The sequence below is a fragment of the Cucurbita pepo genome, chromosome 7 (genome assembly GCF_057944985.1).
Source record: "Cucurbita pepo subsp. pepo isolate OVF chromosome 7, ASM5794498v1, whole genome shotgun sequence".
Classification (NCBI taxonomy): Eukaryota; Viridiplantae; Streptophyta; class Magnoliopsida; order Cucurbitales; family Cucurbitaceae; genus Cucurbita; species Cucurbita pepo.
Genome location: NC_141804.1, coordinates 2,241,829 through 2,265,419, shown reverse-complemented (window position 1 = coordinate 2,265,419; position 23,591 = coordinate 2,241,829). Strand labels below are relative to the sequence as shown.

At 33.0% G+C, this 23,591-nt stretch overlaps 3 protein-coding genes and 1 long non-coding RNA gene across 9 annotated transcripts; 1 reads left to right on the top strand and 3 right to left on the bottom strand.

The window, feature by feature from the left end:
* Window positions 1-55: 55 nt before the first annotated feature.
* LOC111798770 (transcription factor E2FC) lies at window positions 56-4,381 on the bottom strand. Its single transcript, XM_087125494.1, has 13 exons — window positions 4,037-4,381; window positions 3,297-3,480; window positions 3,111-3,164; window positions 2,931-3,016; window positions 2,707-2,795; window positions 2,571-2,625; window positions 1,972-2,024; window positions 1,827-1,877; window positions 1,692-1,740; window positions 1,532-1,597; window positions 1,367-1,443; window positions 668-824; window positions 56-574 (listed from the first exon to the last, which is right to left on the bottom strand). The coding sequence occupies exons 1-13, from the start codon at window positions 4,283-4,285 to the stop codon at window positions 497-499; spliced, it is 1,248 nt and encodes a 415-aa protein (XP_086981620.1). The 5' UTR covers window positions 4,286-4,381; the 3' UTR covers window positions 56-496.
* A 2,723-nt stretch (window positions 4,382-7,104) lies between these two features.
* LOC111798118 (eukaryotic initiation factor 3 gamma subunit family protein) lies at window positions 7,105-13,361 on the bottom strand. Its single transcript, XM_023681095.2, has 13 exons — window positions 13,056-13,361; window positions 12,843-12,973; window positions 12,613-12,730; window positions 12,388-12,469; window positions 12,229-12,299; window positions 12,035-12,076; window positions 11,406-11,530; window positions 10,711-10,804; window positions 10,544-10,610; window positions 9,595-9,785; window positions 9,413-9,518; window positions 8,427-8,513; window positions 7,105-7,330 (listed from the first exon to the last, which is right to left on the bottom strand). Exons 1-13 carry the CDS (start codon window positions 13,178-13,180, stop codon window positions 7,235-7,237), a joined length of 1,335 nt encoding a protein of 444 aa, XP_023536863.2. The 5' UTR covers window positions 13,181-13,361; the 3' UTR covers window positions 7,105-7,234.
* A 1,602-nt stretch (window positions 13,362-14,963) lies between these two features.
* On the bottom strand, window positions 14,964-15,645 carry LOC111798811 (snakin-2). Its single transcript, XM_023682145.2, has 3 exons — window positions 15,494-15,645; window positions 15,358-15,406; window positions 14,964-15,275 (listed from the first exon to the last, which is right to left on the bottom strand). Exons 1-3 carry the CDS (start codon window positions 15,554-15,556, stop codon window positions 15,094-15,096), a joined length of 294 nt encoding a protein of 97 aa, XP_023537913.1. The 5' UTR covers window positions 15,557-15,645; the 3' UTR covers window positions 14,964-15,093.
* Window positions 15,646-19,945: 4,300 nt separating this feature from the next.
* On the top strand, window positions 19,946-22,963 carry LOC111798010 (uncharacterized). 6 transcript variants are annotated; one of them, XR_015421768.1, is made up of 5 exons: window positions 19,946-20,174; window positions 20,282-20,756; window positions 20,848-21,272; window positions 22,119-22,207; window positions 22,279-22,963. It is a non-coding gene; the product is annotated as an uncharacterized LOC111798010 (long non-coding RNA). The 6 variants fall into 6 exon arrangements; XR_015421767.1 differs by having other exon boundaries at window positions 20,829-21,272; XR_015421770.1 differs by having other exon boundaries at window positions 19,948-20,174; window positions 20,282-20,531; window positions 20,829-21,272.
* The last annotated feature ends 628 nt before the right edge of the window (window positions 22,964-23,591 follow it).

Below are 23,591 nucleotides of genomic sequence, written 5' to 3'. Positions count from 1 at the left end.
TCAAACTTATACCTAGAAATCATGTTAAGCAGAGGAATTTGACTACTAATATGAATTCCTAAGCTAGAAATAGAAATATCATAAAACTCATAAAGCAAAACAAAACCTTTTCTTGGTATATAACACATTGGTTTCTAAGTCTAAACAGCAAATTCATGAATTACAATATGAATGAATGAGGAGATATATAGCACAAACAATAGTCCTAAGCATTTAGAAAGAGTAAGGAAATAAAGAGCTGAAAGTAGAGGGGTTTCTCGGCATACCTCTTCCCGACAAAAATGCTGTTGAGAATACACATAAACACTTCATATCCTTTGTGTTGAGAGTTGTTGATTCACACTTTCGTTATTACTCTCTTTATTATCTGAGGAATTCCTTCGGTCGTAATTTTCTGTAAGAAATGGAAAAAAGTGTCATCTCTGTGATGGAAAAAATTGTGCCGTGCTCCATTAAAAAACAAGAGGCCATTGAATTGTTGGTCTTCAAGAACATTTTAAAAGTTGTGTTCTTCACCCCATAAATGCGTAATGCTCACTTGAGAATTTGATTCAAACCAATAATCATCGTCCATCTGCAAAAACAGAGCAAAATTTTCCACCTAACAATGAGATATCTGTGAAAAACATTGAATTCATGTGGCTTTTGGCTTTGAAATTGGACCTACGTTATTATATATAGGTAAAATTCTTTGCATTCCCTGAAACTCTTGGAAAGAAGAAGAATAATAAGTATCGTTGGTAGATATGTTATGATTCTTCTGTAATTCAGAGGACACTTTCTCTTGGTGGAAAGTGCTTTCTTCCGGCTCTTGTTTTTCAGTCCTACAGGAATGAAAAAATGCATTATGTTCGAGATGAGTATTCGAAAGGCGAAGCGGAATCTCAAGATGAATGTCATGTACTTGTACTTGTAAAACAAACGAACTCTAAGAAAGAAGAGGAGGCTGGCATGGGGAGTGTTAGGAACTACGAATCTCTACAATGGTATGATATTGTCCACTTTGAGCATAAGCTCTCATGGCTTTGGTTTCGGCTTTCCCAAAAGGCCTCATACCAATGGAGATGTATTTTATAAACTCATGGTCATTCCCTAAATTAGTTAATGTGAGACTCTCTCCCAACGATCCTCCCCTCGAACAAAGTGCACTATAGAGCCTCTCCTAAGGCCTATGTAGCCCTCGAATAGTCTCCCCTTAATCGAGGCTTGACTCCTTTCTCTGGAGCCCTTGAACAAAGTATACCCTTTGTTCGACACTTGAGTCACTTTTGACTACACTTTCGAGGCTAACAACTTCTTTATTTAACACTTCGAGGATTCGAAGAACTGAGTTTGTAGCAGTATATAAGATGTCAGAATGGTATACCTCAAGAGGTACAAATCAATCGGCCCAGTGGTGCTTTTGATGATCAGTCTACACTGCCTCTCAGAAAAACAAGCCTCCTGGTTTATATAGGAAACCATCAATGAGAAGCTAATGCTAATGGGTTAAAGAAATTGGCAATATCTATAAATTTATGATGATGAATACCTCATCCGGATCGGGCACTTCAATATAGCTAGCCTGGGGGGCTTTAACTGCTATAAGTGTCTGATTCTAATCCATCAGTTACAGGAAAATAGTGAGTTAAAGGAGAAGATTGTTCGATTTCCAAAATTTATAAAAATTACCAAAGCTCAGGAAAAATAACCTTGAAGCAAGGAATCTGCAAGATATCTTCTTCTGTCATAAAAAGATTCCTGATAATCCAGGAGGGACAAATATTAAAGGAAAGAAGCAAAATGTGTCGTTGATATGAGGAAAAAGTTTGAGGGGATGATCTTACTTTCTGTGATTTTTATTTTCCTCGAGATTTCTCAGAAGTTCTTGCTTCATCCTGCATAAAAAAGCATCAGTGGAGCCCATTTTTTTTCTCTTTTCTTTTCTTATTTGTAAGGAAAAATGGTCTGGTTTTCCAAAACCTAACCAACCTTATAAGTTCATCAAGTCTGCGTTCATCAGCATATAAACTCTTAACTTCAGCCTGCAATAAGATTCCAACATAATGAACAATTTAGAATATGCAGATTGTGAGTACGAATCTTGGAGTTAGAAGGGCCAAAGCCACTTTTATTAGTCTGTACCAGTTATAGTATTCTGCCGACTGATATTTTTCATCATATCCATTGGACTATACTAAATCTTCAGCAATATGCGTTATTATCCGATTGGATTGAACACCCCTCTATTGTAGAGAGTTCTTCAATAGGGAGTGAGTTATTATCCGATTGGATTGAAATTTGTAAGAACATTGTCTACAAAAATCGCCCACTCTCACTGTAAACCCAAAACCCCTACATAAACCTCCCACACTCCTCCTTAGCCGTATGCGTACGATCCCAAAAGGTACCATTTTCCATCCCTCTATCCCTGCATTACCTTCTCTAGAATAAGTATGAACAATTGGAGGCCTTACACTATGACAAGTTGAGATGTCTATTCCTAACATAATCAATGAATATACAAATCATGAGCAATAGAGAGACTAAAAATTAAACAATAAAATCCCCAAGACTAAAATGCAAGGCACCTTAAATCTACCAACTTGATCGTTGAGCTCTTGAGCGTCATGCCTCACGCCTCCCCTGTTCAGAAGAGTTTAACTCATCACTCAGTGCACTTTATAGTTTCCAATGAAGCAATAAGGATAATGTGAATATAATTACTTCCAACGTATGTGATTCGTGGTGGTTTTTTCTATAAGCCCTATCCCTTCAAGAACATTTGTAATGTCATAAATCCTCCTCTTTTGAACCTGAATCAAACATAATTCTTAAATATCTTAATATAGAGAAATAAATAGTTAATACAACTATCAAAGTTGTAAAGGACAATAATCTCAGCTAATTATCCCTAAGACCTTCCGAAGAAAAAAAAAAAGATTATATACCTTTAATATGTCTGCCGTTTTATTTAGATCAAGTGTTCCATCTTCAGCCTCCTGAACTAACCTGATAAATTTTTTCGTCAAGAAGCCTGCCGATTAAAATATACAAATTTTCAAATCTCAACGGCCAGATCCAGTGTATTCGAGAAGATTTCATTAGATATTTGTTCACCTCAACTTTACCTAAAGAGCTGTCGTACCGACCGTTAGTAGATAAATTAGGACCATCAAGATTCTCTGCAACAAAAAGAAAAGCTAAGGAATAAAAAGAGAGAGAAACAAAATGTGCATATTGAACAGGATAAGGCGAGAAATGAAACGCATATGCGATTAACATTACGCAGTTGGATAGAAGGATACTGTGATTACCATCTGTAGATTTTTTAGTCCTGGACTTTGAATTTTTCTGCAACTTCAATTTTTTGTTTTGCTTTTCAGTTGCATTAGATACTGGTTCACAAGAAGAATCATTAGATCGCATCCTCTGTTCAGAGGCTACAGCTCGTTTGCTAGCCAAAGCCTCAGAGTCATTAATATCATATGTCCGTTTCAACTGCAAAAAGAAAATTGTTGATCCAATAAATGTTTACAGAGATGAGAAAAGAAAATAGAAGTAAACTAGATCGATACACAGATCATCAACTCTGATATTTAAGAAACTAAAGACAATCATAAGAATATCGAAAAAATTGCTCGCTAATATCTTGCGACATTTATGCATAGGATCTTAGAGAAACGCACTCCACTGCGCTAAAATCGGAAACAGATTAAAATGGAAAAATAAAAAACCTATTATTAAAATTCAAGATACAAAAATTAAAATGTGTTCCAAATCTTGTCAGCTCAACTTAAGGCGAGGAAATTCCACTCGTGGCGAAGCGTAACAATTGACACATTAATTAGCAGCTAATTAAATCAAAGTAGAAAATCGCGATCCAGATTCATAAATCTACCAATCTTCACTAAAAAAAACCTCGCAAACTCAACAATAGAATATAAATGCCGATCTTCAAACTTAAATGGATACTCAAACAAGATTGATCGCACATCAGAAATCAGAAAACAAACAGCAAAATGGATAAGATATCAAAGAAAAACAAAAAACTCACGGCGAGCATAGCAACTGTAGAATGTGCATCGAGAGCAAGACGACCGTCGCAAGCGTTGGATTGATCCGACGGCGGAGAAGATCGATGATACTGACGGAAACACTGAGGAATAGGTTGAGCAAGAGAAGAAGAAGCAGAAGACGAAGACAAGGACATGTCACCGCGATGGTGAGAGTGAGAAGGAAGGAGATGTGATCGGAAATCGGAGTGTCCGTGACGGAGGAGGAGATCTTCGACGGCGTTCAACATCGGAGAAAATGGAGGAAAAAGGGAGGGAGTTTTGGAGGTTTTTGAAGATTGGAGGGAAAGAGAGAGAAGCAAGAAACAAAAGTGAAGAGAGAGAGAGAATACGTAGAAGCGGAATATTAATATATGGAATGAATTAAAAAAAATGAGATCTGAAATATTACAAATTAATTTACAAGCACGCCATTTTCCAATTAATTAATTTATTTATTTAATCTAATTAATAAGTAATTCATCAAAATAAATAAATAAAACAACATATTTAACATTTTAAATTTTATTAATTTTGATGAAACGACAATAAAAAAAAAATAAGTCCCTTCAATTTTGCCCAATTTTGCTTTATTTGTTTATTTGAATTAAATTTAAATATAAAAATAGGATTGTTTTTCAAATAAAGACAAATTTATAAATTATCTTTTTCGTAATTTAGAAAAAAACAACTAACCCCGGTAGGACTGAAGCTGTTGGATCTTGCTCAGTGCTGCTACAACGGAAGAACCAAAAAGCTATGCGTCGAACTTCAGCCCTTGAGAGTTGGTGACGAGGCAACAACCTCTGACGCCCCACATCATTGCGGCTGGACCAAAAAGCTATGCGTCGAACTTCAGCCCTTGAGAGTTGGTGACGAGGCAACAACCTCTGACGCCCCACATCATTGCGGCTGGAGGGGTCTTGCCCAGAAGCGAGGACCCTGATTGAAGATCACTCAAAAGATCAAACGGTTAAAACAGTTAAAAATAATAGTAATAATAATAGTAACAATATTAGTATAAATTTTTTTTTCAGGTTTGGATCCGCTAGGCAAGATTTGGGCCTTTGGGCCTATATTATTTAGGCCCAATTGATGCATATAAAAAATTCAAATTGCATTAGAAAATGGTTCATTTATTGCAAACTTTGTAAAAATAAAATAAAAAATACGAGGGTTTAATTGCAATACTTAATTAAATGAAGGGCTTAATTGAAAATATTAACAAAATACTCTGATTAAATTATGGCATGTTTGATAAAGTAGAGTGAGATTCAGTCGAATTAAAAAAAAAATCATTAAGAAATTCAAAAGTAATTTAATAGTAAAAAGTCTGTTATTTTTAAATTAATATTACAAAATCGGTTCTTATAATTTTATTATATTTTGCTGATACATGCATCAGCAATTTGACTTTTTTATTATTCTGTCTATATTTATCTATTTATTTATTTACTTTTGGTTAAAATAATGTGGTAAAAAATATTATACGTGCATGTACGTTCTCAAAGAATCTCTCGTGTTGCGTGCTACATACCAAAACAATGTTGCTGGCCATTTTTTACTTAAAAATAGAAAAATTAATTAATTAATTTATTTATTGTTAACGTTGCAATAATTTTATATTTCGTGAGTCAGAAATGGACCAAAAATAAAAATATGCACCTTTTATAATCCAACTCAGCCCTTTTTTTTTTTTTTTCCTACTTTATTATTTAATTTGATAGGTCTCAGTTATTATTTAATTTGATAGGTCTCAGGTAACTTTAAATTCTAATGGCAATAATATCATAAATAATTCACACCATAATTCGAAATATTTATGTTTAAAATATCTTTATAATTATATTCTTGTGAGATTTTTTTAGAACCTACTTACATTTATTGTTTATCACGTCAATATTATTTTAAAAATTCACTAACATTAAAAAAAAAATGTAACGACCCAAATCCACCGCTAATAGATATTGTCTTTTTGGACTTTCCCTTTTGGAGCTTTCCCTCAAGGCTTTAAGGTTTCCACACCCGTATGGAAGGTGATTTATTCTCTTCTCCAACCAACGTGGGACATCACAATTCACCCCCTTCTAGGCCCAACATCCTTGTTGGCACTCTTTCCTTCCTCCAACCGATGTGGGACCGTCCCCAAATCCACCCTCTTTAGGGCCTTGCATCCTTACTAGCACACCACCTCGTGTCTACCCCCCTTCGGGGAACAACGAGAAGGCTAGCACATCGTCCAGTGTCTAGCTCTAATACCATTTGTAACGGCCTAAATCCTCCGCTAGCAGATATTGTCATCTTTGGGCTTTCCCTCAAGGCTTTAAAACGCGTCTACTAAGGGAAGTTTCAACACCCTTATAAATGGTGGTTTGTTCTCCTCCCCAACCAACGTGGTTTCCACACCCATATAAATGGTGGTTTGTTCTCCTCCCCAACCAACGTGGAACAGTTGAAATCAAAAAATTATCTTGCAAGTGAAGGGAATTGAAGTTGATCTAGATTTTATATGGGAGGGAACATAAACACACACATAGATATATAGAATATTAAATTGTTAATATAATATATATTTGATTTTACATGTGAAATTCAAATGAAATTACATTAATTAAAAAACTATATACTGTAATTTGTATCTATTATTGGCCAAGATAAAAACATGAAACTCGCAAATAAAGATTTATTAGTTTATTTAGAAAATTTTCAGACTCTACAAGATCAATGAAAAATTGAAAATTAATTTATTCTAAGAAGATTCTTAGTTCTTAAATTCAGGTTTTTTTTTTTTTTTTTTTTTTTTTTTTTTTTTTGAGGTACATTAATAATTTATAAATAATTTTAAAAATAATATTGTTAAGTAGAAGGTACATTTAATATACAAATGTTAGACTCCGTGACAAACAAATAGTAAAACGTAATTTAGAAAAAAAAATTAAAATAGGGCATTATCAAACTATAAAAACTAATTCTAATATTTAAAATTATAAGGACTAAATTCTAAGTTATTTCAAAATCATACGAATTAAATTTGTAAGAGATTTGATAAAATTACTCAAAAAAAAAAATATAAAGCTAAATGTAGATAAGATGTCATTCATGTCTAGATCATAATATGGTTTTTATGTGAAATAATTAAAAGGAAAAAGAAGGTGATGGCAAAATTTGATTTAAAATTAGAATCTGCACCTTCAAATTGCTTACTGATGGGCTACATCACATATCTTCGTCCCACTTAGAATGTATCCACCAAACGCATTCATCTGCATGAAGGGATGGGTTCTCGAAGGAAGAACCTGCATTATTATCATTACAAAAAATTAAGAAATATACACATTTTGGATGCTTCATTCCATTGATTTAGACTCCTTTTATCCCTCCTAACTTCGAATAAAAGACTCAACCTATCGATATTCGACAACTTGAAGAGAGTTGATGGCTGATAGCTAAAAAATAATTATCATTGAAAGCGTTTCCTTTGCTCGAGAATTAGACTCAAGCGATTGTGCCTACCAGTAAAGATAAAAAGGTGGGACACTATCTCGCCTCTTGACCGAAGGGCCAACCCACCTCACACTCCCCCCATTTATGAGATCTAGCTTGCTTGCATAGTTCTACTAATAAAACATTTTTCTTTTGTTGGATGATGAAAGTCTCACGTCGGCTAATTTAGGGAATGATCATGAGTTTATAATCAAGGAATACTCTCTCCATTGGTGTGAGGCCTTTCGGGAAGCCCAAAGCAAAGCATGAGAGTTTATGCTCAAAGTGGACAATATCATACTATTGTAGTAAGTCGTGATTCCTAACATGGTATCAGAGTCATACCTAAACTTAACCATGTAGAACAAAGGACTCTAAAAAGAAAAAGGAGTCAAGACTCCTCGAAGGCATAGTAAAAAATGATTAAGACTCCAAAAGAAAAGGAGTCGAGCCTCGATTAAGGGGAGACTTATTTTGTTCGAGGGGAGGTGTTGGATGATGAAAGTCCCACATCGGCTAATTTAGGGAATGATCATGGGTTTATAATCAAGGAATACTCTCTCCATTGGTGTGAGGCCTTTTGGGAAGCCCAAAGCAAAGCCATGAGAGCTTATGCTCAAAGTAGACAATATCATACCAATGTGGAGAGTCGTGATTCCTAACACCTTTCATTATGCTATTAAACAAAGATTTTTCATGTTATATATATACATATATATATTCTAAGACTAAATATGCGCAACTCCCTCGTTATGATGCTGGAAGGGTGATATTAGGAGTAAGAATCCTTCAAATTTAGATTATGATTCCTAAATTCTCTATTAACACCGTACTATATCTCCTAGAGCTATATGATAGTTCCCCATTTTAATTCCTAAAATTAGCAGAAGAAATGTAGAGCCATCAAACCTGGTATTCACGAAGCCAAGGTTCTGATATTTGCAAGCTGATTGCCATCTTCTCAAGCTGCAGTTTATGCATGCAAGTTGCAAGAGGCTGCATTTTACAAACGATCAACTTAATCAATCTAGTGCATGCATTGTATAAAATAGATAGACTCACCCCTCGCTAATTCTTGGAGAGGCTTTGCCTACTCTGAAATTACTAAAAAGGGCATGACATATATGATAATACCAAAATTACTCTCAAACCCGTCCAGTTTTATCACGCCACTTTTTACTGAAAAAGGCACGACAAAAGTCATTTTGGTAAAGACCAAAATCACTCACAAACATGTCATAAATTACGTTTCCGACTAACCCAATAGACTCATGAGGTTAACTTCAAATATTGAAGTCCTTCGTAAGATTTGTTGGATGATGAAAGTCCCACCTCGGCTAATTTAGGAAATGATCATGGGTTTATAATCAAGGAATACTCTCTCCATTGGTACGAGGCCTTTTGGGGAAACCCAAAGCAAAGTCATGAGAGCTTATGCTTAAAGTGGACAACATCATACCATTGTGGAGAGTCGTGTTCGTCTAACATGGTATCAGAGTCATGCCCTAAACTTAGTCGTGCCAATAGATTGGTAAATCCTCAAACGTCGAACAAAGGACTCCAAAAGAAAAGGAGTCAACCCTCCTCGAAAACATAGTAAAAAATGACTAAGACTCCAAAGGAGTCGAGCCTCGATTAAGGGAGGCGTACTTTGTTCGAGGGGAGGTGTTGGATGATGAAAGTCCCACGTCGGCTAATCTAGGGAATGATCATGGGTTTATAATCAAGGAATACTCTCTCCATTGGTACGAGGCTTTTTGGGGAAACCCAAAGCAAAGCTATGAGAGCTTATGCTCAAAGTGGACAATATCATATCATTGTGGAGAGTCGTGTTTGTCTAACAAGATTGAAGGTATATATATATATAGATATAGATTCCTTTTCAGAGAACCAACCTGAAGATACTGGTGATAGATAGCAAATGGGGCAGAATTTGCTACAAGAGGCAACAGATCTTTAACAAGGCCCCATGCATCCGACTGTGGAGCAGCAATTATTAGGCTGCAAGTATTTAAAAGAATTCAGTGAATTACTATACGTGGTGAAAACAAATATATTACCACCAAACTATACTCACCTTGTAAAACCATTTTCTTTCCATGATTTAACAACTTCTGGCGGTGCCTTATCTCCAGCCTTTGCGCATTTTAATACTTTAGTTAATGGAGAAACTATAGACTCTGAGTTGAGATCTGAAGACTGGTCTGTAGATGGTAGAGGGCCTTCATCCATATTAACAGGTTCAGATGCCTCATCCTGTGCTTTAATCTTTACCAAAAAGAAAAAGAAACAGAATTATTACTAAACGAATTTCGAGAATAACAATTTTTAAACTGGTACTTTTTGGAGGACTAATTAAGCGCACTTCTAAACATAGTATAAAGCCCCTTTAAAGTATTTGAAGGAATTTCAAAATCTTTTTTTTTGTGAGATCCCACATTGGTTGGGGAGGTGAACGAAACACCTTTTATAAGGGTGTGAAAACCTCTCCCTAGTAGACACGTTTTAAAAACCTTGAAGGAAAGTCCAAATAGGACAATATCTGCTAGCGGTGGCCCAAGGCTGTTACATATGGTATCAAAGCCAGAGACACCAGGCGATGTGCCAGCGAGGAAGGTGAGCCCCGAAAGGGGGTGGACATGAGGCGATGTGCTAGCAAGGACGTTGGGCCCCGGAGGGGGTAGATTTGGTGGGGCCCCACATCGATTGGAGAAAGGAACGAGTGCAAGCAAGGACGCTGGTCCCAAAGGGAGGTGGATTGTGAGATCCCACATTGGTTGGGGAGGAGAATGAAACACCCTTTATAAGGGTGTGAAAACCTCTCCCTAGCATACGCGTTTTAAAAACCTTGAGGAGAAGCCCAAAGAAGACAATATCTGCTAGCGGTGGGCTTGGGCCATTACACTTTTAATTGCACACCAGATACTTCTATAAGCACTTATAATCAAAAGCACTATTTCAGCATCCTAAAAGTCAATTTGAAACTCGTCTTAAGAAAACAATGAGAAAAGAAAAACTCGACTTACATTGACTTCATGTTCACCATTAGAAACTTGGGATGAGGCAAGATCGGTAAGAGGTGAACGCATTATCCTGATGGATAAAAAGTTACTAAATGGTGTAGAAACTAGAAAGACATTTAAGAAAATGTGTAATGCAAACAAGATAAAGAAAGAGGACAAAAGCAGCAAACCTTGCGCAAATTTCATCATCAAAGTTGAACATTCTTACTATTTCCATAGGATTTGGATTACTTCCAATGTATGTATTGCATACAGAACCCTTGCCTGTAAAAAACCAACACAATTTAGCATCCCATATTCTAAGCAAAATACACAATTGTAATTATCATATTGAAACTTGACACCTAATAATGTTTTTTCCCCTGTTTATTCCAACTATGCATATGGACACCTCGCACTAATAAAAGAGGCTTAGCCTTTGCCCACCCTAGACTAACCCAATGAAACAACACAGGTTTTAAGTCATTTAAGTTTTCAACACGGTAAAAAAACACGACCATGAAGATCCCCCCAAATATTTCAAGCCACACTTACGACCTTTAGGAAAACCCCATATATTTCACACCAACACAAATCAAAATTGAATTAGGGAGATAGTAAGACTGGAAAATATGGTAAACGCCATATAAACTATATGCATGAGCTAATACGACCCTAATTTTCTTGAAACGAGTACAAATAAGCAGCAGTCAGATTTGCTTGAATAATTTTAAGCAACGCCTAATTTACACTAAAACTTTTTTCCTTGCACATATAACCCAGCTTTTATGCCAGGGCACACCATTCATTGAGGATTGACGGCCATTTTGAACGAAAATGAACCACCACTTTATTAATGCCAAGAATGATAAAGGATGTGACCAACCTCCTAAGCGCTCAGCCACAGCTCCAGTGATAAGACCACCAACCATATCAAACACAAGAACATCAGAATTTGAAGTCACGTTGGCAAAAGAAAGAAGAAGAGACAGAGCATCCACTCTCAAGAATCTGAATCATAAGCAAGGAAACAGATCACATTAATACTGTTTCCAACATCAAACCATCAGAGAGCTTATGATGAGTAATGACATAAGGAAAGAATAGAAACTTAAAATATGATAAATAATGTGAAATTCAATTATTATAACCAGGAGATAGATCAAGAAATGCATAGCAAGGGCAATAAGATGCTGTTACCCATAAATATTACAATAGAACTTGAACATTATGATGTGAATTGTGATATTACTGGGAAAAAAATCCAACTATTCCTTAAACAAATAGCAAGGTGGAAGATCAGAAAAATATTATCACAGTGATAATTTCCAAACGCCAAAAAATTGACCCAAATTAACGTCCTCATATGACACCATCTCTTTTAGTCATCTAATGAATAGAAAACGTACAGGTTGTTGTTACAACTAAAATAATTATTTTAAATAACGAGATATATAATGAATGCTCATGGAAAGAATTAAAATTGAATGGAAAAAAATGGACAAGTAAGATTACCCGATTCTAGCTGGAAATTTCTTGAAGTATGCCTCACATATACTGCAAGATGGGGAACAGAAACATCAGAGCATTAAACAACGGAAACCGGGCCACAATATGAACTCTACCATTTTCAAGATGTTACATATAGAAATATTCATGATTTTGATAAAAACTAGAAGTTCTCGTTGTTAAAGTGTCGTCGTGGATACCTTCGAGTAAAAGGTCTCCTCAAAAGTACCCTAGGAGCATATTTCTTCTGTTTTTTGAGCCTATATTTCTCCTGCAGATAATATGAATTGGACGATTTTAGAAGGAAAAAAACCGACAAACAAAGATGAAGATACTCAGCATATGAACATTCCGATCACCTGAGAGAAAACTGTTTTCTTTTCAAATGTTGCACTGTTGGCAATGAGAGCTTCCACAATTTCATCACCAGTTGCACCCTGACTACATATAAAGAGAAAGATTATGCATCTTGAACAATAACATAATTTTAAAAAACATGGTGGCAAGTTTCTTGAAATAAATCTAAAAATTGCTAAAGCCTTAACATGTTCTTGAACCAGTGGAAAAGTATATCAATGTCTTACCTTCGCAGTGCATCTATATCTTCACTAGAGAGGCTTTGTGCCTTATTATTGTCTACAAGCGCTCTGTTATCTCTCAGCTCATCTTTGACCACCTGTTCTTCCTTCATCTCCTCCATTTCTTGACCATTATTGCGTTCGGAAACAGATGCCAAAGTAGAAAATCGCTTCCGTTAAAAATTTTGCAAAGATGAAAGCAATTCGTTGACAAAACTCATAGCAAGAAATCAAACCTTCTTCTCTGGAGGGCGTAATACAAGCCAAATGTTGACCATTGTCTCCACTTTCAATTTGAAACAACGAACCGAAAGGACGACCGATAAATGGCTTTAGAGAGTAACTTTTATTCCCGATTTTCAGCGTACTACAAATCGAAGTATTTTCTGTCACTTACTGAATATTGAAAAACACAAATCTATACAATAATTTGGTGGCGAAAAACGTACGAGGCAGGCGAGAGTCGAGCAAAAACCAGGCGGTCGCCATCATTGATATCGAGTAAAACGCTGCAGCCTTCCCACGCCACTCTAGGGTTTCGAGGCGATTCAGATGGAAGATTACTCGAGGACATCTTGAAACACTACTCAGGAATAGGAATAGCTTGCAAAGCATAAACTGTAGAATCAAAATGAGGGAGAAATTGGTGTGTGTTCTGAGACGTTTAGGGTTTATGAAGAAGGTAACGGTTGGACGAACTGCGAAGGAAAGGGTTTTAACCGTTGGTGTTGTTTGTGGGCTTGAATGAATAGAAGTCCAACTTCAGTTGGACATGCTAGCGACCAAGCTTTTTCTACCAAAACAGGTCACAATCGAGAAGGGCTAAAAGGTAATTTCATGACTATTCTATTACATTTTTAAATCCTCCCATATATATATTTTTTAATTTCTCCATTTTAAATGGTTAATTTAATTTCTAGACATTAATACCTTTATTTAATTATTTATTTTAAATAATAAAAAATATCCTCTAAAAATTTGACAAAAAGTGTGCTCGAGTAAATAAAAAGAAAAAAAACAAAAGGAAAGTTGTATGGAGAAAAAAAAAAATGAGCGCTTACGATTTTCAGAACAACTTCAGTTGGACAATTTAGCGACCAAGCTTTTTCTACCAAAAAAGGTCACAATCGAGAAGGGCTAAAAAGTAATTTCATGACTATTCTATTACATTTTTAAATCCTCCTATATATATATATATTTATTTATTTATTATTTTTTTTTTTTAATTCCTTCATTTTTAAATGGTTAATTTAATTTGTAGACATTAATATCTTTATTTAATTATTTATTTTAAAGAATAAAAACATCCTCTAAAAATTTAACAAAAATTATGCTCGACCAAATAAAAAGAAAAAAAAACAAAGAAAAAATTGTCTAGAGAAAAAAAAACGAGTGCTTTCGATTTTCAGAAGTATAAATGGCGGTACGGTAGGTAGAATATACAAAATGCTAGTCGGTTTTGTGTAATTTATGTAATTTTGAAAAAAAAAATTAAAAAATGTGTTATTAAAAATTAAGAAAAAAAATGTAGGTTTAGATAAATATACAAAATTATTGGTTTAATTATTTTTCAATATTTAGACATACTTTCTACTGTCCAATATATATATATATACACACACACATATATATATATATATATATATATATATATATATATATATATATATATATATATGGCTTGTATAATGTGCCACGTCAGCTCAGCCCAAAAAATTGCAAGAGCGAAATTGTTGCGGGCCATTCCCATTCTGAATGGAATGGGTTTCTTCCAAAAGAGATAGGGCCCAATATTTATTATTATTTTTTTATGGTTTAATATTTTTTAATTATGCCTACAAATGTTTTCTCTTTTTTAATTTTTATATTATTTTTAATTTATTTAATTACACAAATAATGTCCCTCACTTATTATCCATAATTTTTTAGTAAATGTGAAAATCTAATAATTTCAACACCACTTAATAATAAAAATATTTAATTTTATATTTTAACGTCGGATCAAATGTTCGAATTATTTTGTATTTTAAATATTTTTTTTATTTATTGTCACGTATTAATGATAAATTTACTCGAAATAAAAGTTGCAAATTTTGCAAATTTTTAGAAATTGGGTAAAATTTAAAGAAAACTTTAAGGAACTGTTGATTTTTGACGTCATAATTGTAGGAACCAGCTGGGTGGCGCCGCCAGCAATCCATAGGAATCAACTTTACTTATGCCACGTCCAAACCCCATACTATTATCTTTTTTAATTTTTTTTCTTCATAATTTACAGAATAAAATCAAAATTTACGAAATTACCCTTTCTACTATCATTTTCAAAATAAATAAATAAATAAATAAGAACAGAGAACTACACAGAGGCAAGACACGTCACCTTTATTACAACAGAAGAGACAGAGTTTATGATATTCATATATCCTTAAAACACAAAACAAAAGAGCGTGAACGATTTACACATAAACGAGTTGAGAGACGGCGAACTCAGGGACACTTGAGGCGGCCGCCGTGGGTGGTCAAGCTGGCGTAGCAGGGGCACATATGGTGGTTGCCGGAAGTCCCTGGCGGAACGCAGTTGCACCGCTGACAGCACGTCCCGCACGCCCTATGGCACAGCCTCTGCCTCGACGACAGCCGGCACCTTGCAGCACACGCGCCGCCGCAGTCTGGAACCAAACCGTTCAACTCCGATAAATTACAATAAATAAAATAAATAAATAAAATAAAATAAAATAAAATTATAATTACCCATTTTCTGAGGGCTTGGGGAGACCATAGCAGCTCCAATGGATTCCACCTGGAATTAAAATAAGGAAATTATGAGATTTTAGAGATTAAATTTTTAAAAAATTAATTTTAAAAAAAAAAGGGTTTGGGGTTTTACAGAGTGGAGGAAGAGCAGAGAGAGGAGGAGGGAAGCAATGAGAGCTTTGGAGGAGATGGCCATTTTTGGAGATGATTGAGAGAGTGAGAGAGGGGGTGGTTTTTATAGCTAAAGGCTTTGGCTTTGTGGTTCAGTGAACAGAGAGAAAGGGAATTTTATTTTATTTTATTTTATTTTATTTTTTATTCCTTACTTTAAATATTTTTATTATTTTGTTGAATAAATTAAAATAATTTTGGCTCCTTTAAATCATTACATAAATGGAGATACCAACTCTCGAGATGGAAGAGATATCTCACCGATTAAAAACTAAAGAATTATAAATTTTCGGTAAGCTACAATTAGCGTTTTCAGGTCATTTTAACCCAAGAAAAGGGTTTAAACACATCTCGATCAAGTTTTTGATGGATGTGTAGCAGTGCGTTAATAGGTTTCGATTAGGGTGGAAATCACCCGATAAGCTCTAATTTGACTCAACGAAGGGTTCAAACACATTCCGATCAAGTTTTGGATTGATGTGTAGAGTATTTTGATAGGTCTTGATTAACGTTGAAATCACCGGATAATCTCTGGTTAGCGTTTTCAGGCCATTTTGGCCCAATGAAGGGTCTAAATGCATCTTGGTCAAGTTTTGGATTGATGTATAGCAGTGTGCTTTGATAGGTCTCAATTAGGGTTAGAATCACCCGATAAACTCCAATTGAGTGCTTTCAAGCCATTTTGACCCAACGAAAGGTTCAAATACATCTTGATCGAGTTTTGAATTAATACGTGGAATCGTGTGGGTCGTGTTGTTGAAAATAAAAAATAATAAAATAAACGCTATAATACCTTGTCTAACTTATTGCTAGCATAAAGAAAGGTATCGATACTTTATCTCACAAACCGAGACATGTTTTTATTTTATGAAATATATATAAAAAAAAAACCTATTTTTATGATAATTCTATTTTTGAAATTCATATTTGTTAAATAAATTAAAAAAAACTTATAAACTCAATTTAAATAATCTTAATTGTTCTCTTATAAAATAAAAAATTAATTAATTTAAATTTTTAATATTACGTAATATATATATAATATTAATTAATTAAAAGCTATGAGCTTAGGGAATTGAGTTGGATAACATCGAGTTTAGATGAGCGTGTTGTAGTTAGTGATGATTCATGAATAAAGACAAAGTACATAATAATATTTAAAATAATGCACTTTGGTTCCAGCCAGCGCCAGCTTTGCAAATTTGGTATTCTTGGAATGCGACTTGTCCATAGCAAAGGCGGCTAATGGTTTTTTTTTTTTTTTTTTATTAAATTAATAAAAATATCCATTAACGTTTTAATTAATAAATAAAAATAAAACTTTGAAAAAGAAAAATATAAAAAAAATGTAATGTTGAATGAAAACTATTATTACTTTCTTTTAAAAATATTTTGAATTTTTTTAGCAGTATTTAAAAAATATATTTTAGTTTTTAACTTTAAAAAATGTAATTAATACTCGACCTTTTTTTTTTAAATATAATTACAGTTAATAATGTTTAAAAAATATTTATAAATTTTTAAAATAGCATTATAAAAAATAAATTCAATCATAAATAAAAATGACATCTTATAGATTATTTCTAAACTTTTTAATTTTAAAGTTGATGAATATTTTTTTAAACGTGGTTAAATAATTTTTTTCAATTTTTAAAAAAAAATTTAAAAGTGTTTAAGATATTAATAAATTTTTTGAAATGTCGATGTATTTTTATTAATTTATTCTTTTATAAAATTTAAAATATGTATAAATATTTTTGTTTAATTTTATGTTTAATAAAATTCTTCAACTTTTTAATTAAATAGTCTATTAACTTTTGGAAATATTTAAAAAATTACAAATCTATCCAACATAAAATTAAATATCTAATATTTTATTAGATTTTTTTTTAGTTTTAAAAATAGTGAATATATTAAAAAATTATTAGACATAATTAAAAGTTAAAAGAAAAAACCTATTAATATGTTTGAAAGACTGCGATTTAATATATTTTTTCAATTAAAAATATTAGAATTATAATTTTAGTATGTATTCCTAAATTATATTAAAATATATATAAATTTATCATTAACCCATGGTCTTGCAAAAAATAATAATAATAATAATATAATAAAAAAAATACCTCGATAATTACTCTTATTCGATGACAAATTTATTGAATTTCAATTCTCGAGCAAGTTGCATACTTTTGTAAATAATTAACCATACATGACGTTGTAGCTACCACAGAGGTATCCAACAAGTAAAACGATCTTCCATCACCTCGTTAAACCAAATTAATGAGATTGTTGATCGATAATTAGTCTTATTCGATAAGAAATTCATTAAATTTCAATTATCGAGCTAGTTGCAAACTTCTGTGAACAGAAATATTTCAATAATTAACAATATATGACGTTGTAGCTACCACAAACGTCCCAACATATGAAACGATATTTCGTAGTCATATTGAAATAAATAGATGCAATCCAGAGAGGCACGTTTAGGTCCAGTTTAACCTAACATTCAAATTTATATTCAGGTTGAATAATTAATTAAAAAAATAATAAGAACAAAATTAGGTTTTGTTTTGTTGCCAAGTTAAGTAGGGAAAAGGAATATTAGAAGTATTAGCTGAATAAAACAAGAAGGAAAAATTAGGGAATCCAATCCAATTAGGGATAGTGATGATTAATAGTTGGTGTTGGTGGTTGCAATATATATATATATATTTTTTAATTTATTAATTTAAAAGTTGGCAATGCTCGCACGAGATATATACGACTCTAGAAACCAAGCTGTGGGACTTCAGTGAGTAATCTCGAACCAGCTTCTTTATGAACTAGCTTAATGTGACGTGCATGGACGCTTTAGGTATTCAGTAAATTTCCCCACTAATAGGTTAGTAATGCAATCCCGTACATATGATGAGGAAACCTATCATTTAAAATCGTAACAGAGCTTTGGAAGTCAAGATGGGACAGTAGTATGCATTAAATTTCGTTCAGTAATTTATAGGTAGTTTATTTCATTTTCCTAGGTAACGTACCATATTTACAAATTCTAAACAATTTTAGATGAGGTATATGTAAGACATCTATGACCTACGACATCAGGTGAGATCTTAGCTCTCGAACAATTAAAGCCACTAATTTGTTCGATCACATTGTGCAAAGACCTCAAACTGTGCGTGAGCATGGGTTCATTTCAGTTCAATGGTGCATACGTGGATTTCATGGTTTAGATGATGATGCAACGTGAAAAAGGATGAAGACGACGAAGAAAGAGTAAAATATATATATATATATTTATAAAAATAGTTTTTAAAAAATGTCACCTCACCATCTTATTAGTAAATTAAAAAAAAAAAAAAAAAAAAAAAAACTTAGGACCATAGGTAAATTTTTTATTAAAATTTAAAATTTTTATTATTATCCTTATCTTTTTTTAAAATATCATTAATACAATAATTAAAACAAATCCACAAAACTTTTAAAAGTAACATTTAACACCATTTATTTTAATAAAAAAGTTAAAAAAATTTATTATCATCAATATATATACGAATATTATATTGATGATATAATATGAATACTTCATAGATCATCTAGAAATGTTTTAATATTATTTCAAAAAAGGTATGAATATTATTAAAACATAGTAATAATAGTAAATATATTTTAATTTTATTTTAAAAAAAGTTTATAGTATAACATTTTTTTAAAGTTATTTTTGTATTTTTTTTTTTAAACAAACTATAAAATTAGCTGTTTTTATGGATAAAAATATGGAATTCAGGATTTTTTTTTAAAAAAATGTGAAGATATTATTGAAGTTTTTTTAAAAAAAGTATTTTTTAAATAAATTATAAAAATTTAATCAATATTTTTATTAATTAAGTGAAAATGCCTAATAAATTTAGAAGGTGAATAATGAAACAACAGACGTTGGAGCTAATCCTCATCTAATTGAGTCATTGTGCGCCACAGCTGTAAATTATAGGAAATGACAATATATATATATATATATTTACCATACGGTGTTCTTTTAATTTAATTTAATTTTTTATAAATTAGTAAAAATCTGAAATTAAAATAAAAATTATTTGAAGAATAATAATGGGTCCAATATTTAACAATAATTTTAAATCATGACACAGACAATTTCTCACATTTAATTCAAAGAAATTATCCAATTTCCATTCCGTATTTACTCTAGAAATTAGGACTTATAACATTTTTAAATTATGCCTAATAAATACTATTAATTATAAAATTTATTATAATTTATGTCTAATAAATGTTATTAATTATTAAATTTATTATAAACACTACTTCTATTTCTATTTTTAAGTTTTTTCTTTGTTATTTATATATATATATTATAAAATTTTCATGTTGTAAAATTTCTAAAATGTCTATTTTGTCATCAACTATGGGAGGGATAGTATAAGGATATTTTTGTCATTTTAATATATTGATTTCAAATATTTAACTCAAAATAATGGTAAAATAAGTTCACATACCAAATTTAAAATAATAATTTTCTTAACTTGAAAATATAATTTTAAAATTAATATGAAAATTGAAAAGGCGCGGGAGGGAGACTGCAACAAGATCGGTGGACCTCAGTTACTCGTCTTCACGAAGATTTGATCTGCCAGGTATCGGTTCCGTCTTTAATTCGCTCTCTCTTTTGTTCCGATTTAAGAAGAACGCCGTGAAGATTTTAGTCTGTTGTTGCTGAGAAATTTTGGGCGTTTCTGTGTAGTTGAAAGGGAATTTGGTTTTTGCGAGATATGGAACGATCGCTTGATGCATCGAAGTCGGATTTCAACATGAGTTTGAAGGAGAGAGATGCTTTTCTTTGTCAAATTATATCAGGTTTTTTTTTGTAGGTGTTGACATTGTTGCATTTCACTCGATCGATATTTTTGTTATGTTGCCGAAATGATGAACAACGAGTTGCAAGATTTCAAACAATTTTTAGCTCTCTCTCTGCTAAAACCACCGATCTATCTGTATGTGATCCAATATCTTTTAAATTCTTCAATGTTTTCTTTTTGAACTTTGTAGTTGTAGCTTTCAAATAGTTTCAGGATGTTTCTTCAAGAAGTTCATTAGGTTTTGACATTGTTGCATTTCCTCGATCGATATTTTTGTTATGTTGCCGAAATGACTAACAACGAGTTGCAAGATTTCAAACAATTTTTAGCCCTCTCTCTGCTAAAACCACCGATCTATATGTATGTGATCCAGTATCTTTTAAATTCTTCAATGTTTTCTTTTTGAACTTTGTAGTTGTAGCTTTCAAATAGTTTCAGGATGTTTCTTCAGGAAGTTCATTATAGGTTGGAAAATCTAACGAAAGAACACGAAATTCCAAGACCTAGAGTTGCGAGATGCAGAGATTACGAGAAACGCTAGCATCCGAAAGGAGCTCTGAAAACCTTCCTGGCATAATCGTGCAGAGATTGAAAATCTTCTTGCTAATATGGAAGAACTTCAATCTTCGAATAATGAAAAGGATTGCACAAAAAGCAGGCTTAGAAAGTAAGTTGGAAAAGATTGAGGTTGATTCTAGAAAATTAAACGATGAAATTGGTAGAATCTTTCATGAGTTGGAAGTCTCAAGAAAGCATACTGGCGCATCGGTGTTAAACCGATGCACATCTGGCTAGAAAACCTATGGATTAGGAGTGAAGGAAAAAGAAAAGGCATCTTCTGCACAAGCACCTCGTGGCAATGGAGATTCTGGAAAGGTAAGAATTTCTTGTCTTGTTGCTTCAGCTATTACTCCTAGGCTCTGTTGTTCTCTTTATCTAAGTTTGAAGTTCTGTGTGCATATGATCCATTTATCAACTATAGCTATCCATTTCCAATTTCATTTTTTAGGAATGAGATGCTCATATTGCTCCAGTACAATTGTAATCTATATGAAACATGGGTCCTGAAAGAGAAACCTAGCACAAACCAGAACTGAAGTTTACTACATATTGTCATGGCTTTCCCTCAAGGTTTTAAAACGCATCTATTAGTGAGAGGTTTGCATATCCTTATAAGGAATGTTTCGTTCTCCTCTTCAATCGATGCACAATCCACCCTCTTGAGGGCCTAGCGTTCTCGCTGGGACACTACCCGGTGTTTGACTCTGATACCATTTGTAACTGCTCAAGCCCACCCTTATAAGAAATGATTCGTTCCCCTCTCCAAACGAATAGCGAAGAGATTGAGAGATTTTTGCCTAAATGAATATGCCTTTTTACCTCATGCCTGTGATCTCTCAATAATGTCAAATTTGTGAGCAATTAAGATAGACTGACTTAATCTGATATCACAATGAAAGAATATTGTGAATGGACAATCCTTCTAGGCTGGTTAGATGTAGTGATCGTGTATTCTTCTTCCTCCGGCTCTTCATTTGATATGATATTGTCCACTTTAACCATAATCTTTTGTGACTTTGCTTTTGGTTTACCCAAAAGGCCTCGTACCGATGGAGATGTATTCCTTATTTATAAACCCACGATCAACCCCTTAATTAGCTGATGTGGGACTCCTCTCCTAACAATTCTCAACAATAACATGTTTCGTTTTTTGGTTATTAGGAGGACGGGAGCTTAAAACAGAAGAAAGACGTCGAAAGTGAATCAAAGACCCCTTTCAAATCTCTCAAATTAAGGAGCAGTATGCATGTGTAAGTTAGTACTCTCACAACATATTTGTGGAATTATTGAGAAGGTAGCAATTAAGAGGAACATACTGCAGGGAACAACGCAAAGCCAAAGCATCACAGCCTAATAATAATAGGGTCTCCATATTGATGGAAACCATTTAGAGTGGAAGTAAGGCTGATAAGATATCAAAACCAACAACACCACCAGCAACGCCGCCGCACCCCAAGGTGAGGCAGCGGTGCCTTCTGCGACGTATACCGGCTCGAGCTTTGTTCTCGGAGTGATGATTACAAGACGACCATATCTAACAATCGAGTTTCCAACAAACACAAACACTAGAGGTAATAACAAGAAAAAGATCTTGAAATTGACCTTTGTTCTTTTCACCTGGGATCTGTAGCTTGAATATGATGACACAGATAGCAAAATGACCAAGATTCCAAGAACAGCAAGCAGAGGCCTTGGCGGAGGAGCTATGGAGGCCAAGGCCTGCTCTGCCCATCCTTGTTTCCATGATGGGCCTCTCCTCTCTCTTATCAACCAACCCATTGTTCTTCTCTCTGTCGTTTGAGCTTGGGGAGTTCAGAAGAATAGTGGTCGTATATATATAGAAAGAGAGAGAGAGATGAAGACTGTTTGTTAATTTGCTTTGGCATAAATTCTGTGGGGCCAATTGGTTCTTTCTCCAATTCACCTGTTTCTGATTCGACTTCACCGAATTGGCATCGGTGCCAATTCCTTCGTAGTTTTCAATCATTTATCCTCTTATTTTTTTCCATCTGGAAAGGCCTTTATATTTTTTTTCTTTGGGTTTTGCTCAGAGAATATGTTCTTAAATTTTGCATTTAAATCAATGTCAGGATTTGAGCCATCTTAAAGGTGTATTTGTTGAAGACAGTTGGAGTTCCACCTCGGCTAATTAAGGAAAAAAGCTCGGGTATATAAGTGAGGTACATATCTTCATTAAAATAATAGAATATCGTACATAGATGATCATTATTTCTAATAAAATTAAGGCGTTTAAAGTTTGAAATTTGACATGTATGTATGTGTTAAGTTTCAAAAGTCTCTTTTACTTTTAAGAAAATTTTCAAAAAGTCATTTTTTTTTAAGGTATAAATTTCAAAAAGTTTGCATGTGTAGTTGTTTTTGAATTAAGGATAATAAAGTTTAAATTCTATTTTGGTTGACAACTTAATTTTTTTTTTTAATGTATATTTTTGGTGCAATTTTTATATATTTAAGATGTCTATTTTAATTTTTGAAATTCTTAAAAATAGTTATTTTGATTTTTCACTTTTATTAAATTAATGACATAACATTGGATACATATACTTGAACATAATAAAAATAATTTGGAAAGATTAAAGTTATAAATATATATATATATATATATATATATAT

Excerpts from the sequence above, each read along its gene's own strand:
- LOC111798770 (XM_087125494.1), bottom strand. The coding sequence starts at position 4,285 with ATGTTGAACGCCGTCGAAGATCTCCTCCTCCGTCACGGACACTCCGAT. Across the intron at positions 3,165-3,296 it reads GACTAAAAAATCTACAGATG|AGAATCTTGATGGTCCTAAT; the intron begins GTAATCACAGTA and ends TTTTTGTTGCAG. Across the intron at positions 1,878-1,971 it reads AGACTTGATGAACTTATAAG|GATGAAGCAAGAACTTCTGA; the intron begins GTTGGTTAGGTT and ends TTTTTTATGCAG.
- LOC111798118 (XM_023681095.2), bottom strand. The coding sequence starts at position 13,180 with ATGTCCTCGAGTAATCTTCCATCTGAATCGCCTCGAAACCCTAGAGTG. Across the intron at positions 12,731-12,842 it reads TACGCCCTCCAGAGAAGAAG|AAATGGAGGAGATGAAGGAA; the intron begins GTTTGATTTCTT and ends ATAATGGTCAAG. Across the intron at positions 12,077-12,228 it reads AGGAGACCTTTTACTCGAAG|TATATGTGAGGCATACTTCA; the intron begins GTATCCACGACG and ends CCCATCTTGCAG.
- LOC111798811 (XM_023682145.2), bottom strand. The coding sequence starts at position 15,556 with ATGGCCATCTCCTCCAAAGCTCTCATTGCTTCCCTCCTCCTCTCTCTG. Across the intron at positions 15,407-15,493 it reads CTCTGCTCTTCCTCCACTCT|GTGGAATCCATTGGAGCTGC; the intron begins GTAAAACCCCAA and ends TTTTAATTCCAG. Across the intron at positions 15,276-15,357 it reads CCCAAGCCCTCAGAAAATGG|ACTGCGGCGGCGCGTGTGCT; the intron begins GTAATTATAATT and ends GTTTGGTTCCAG.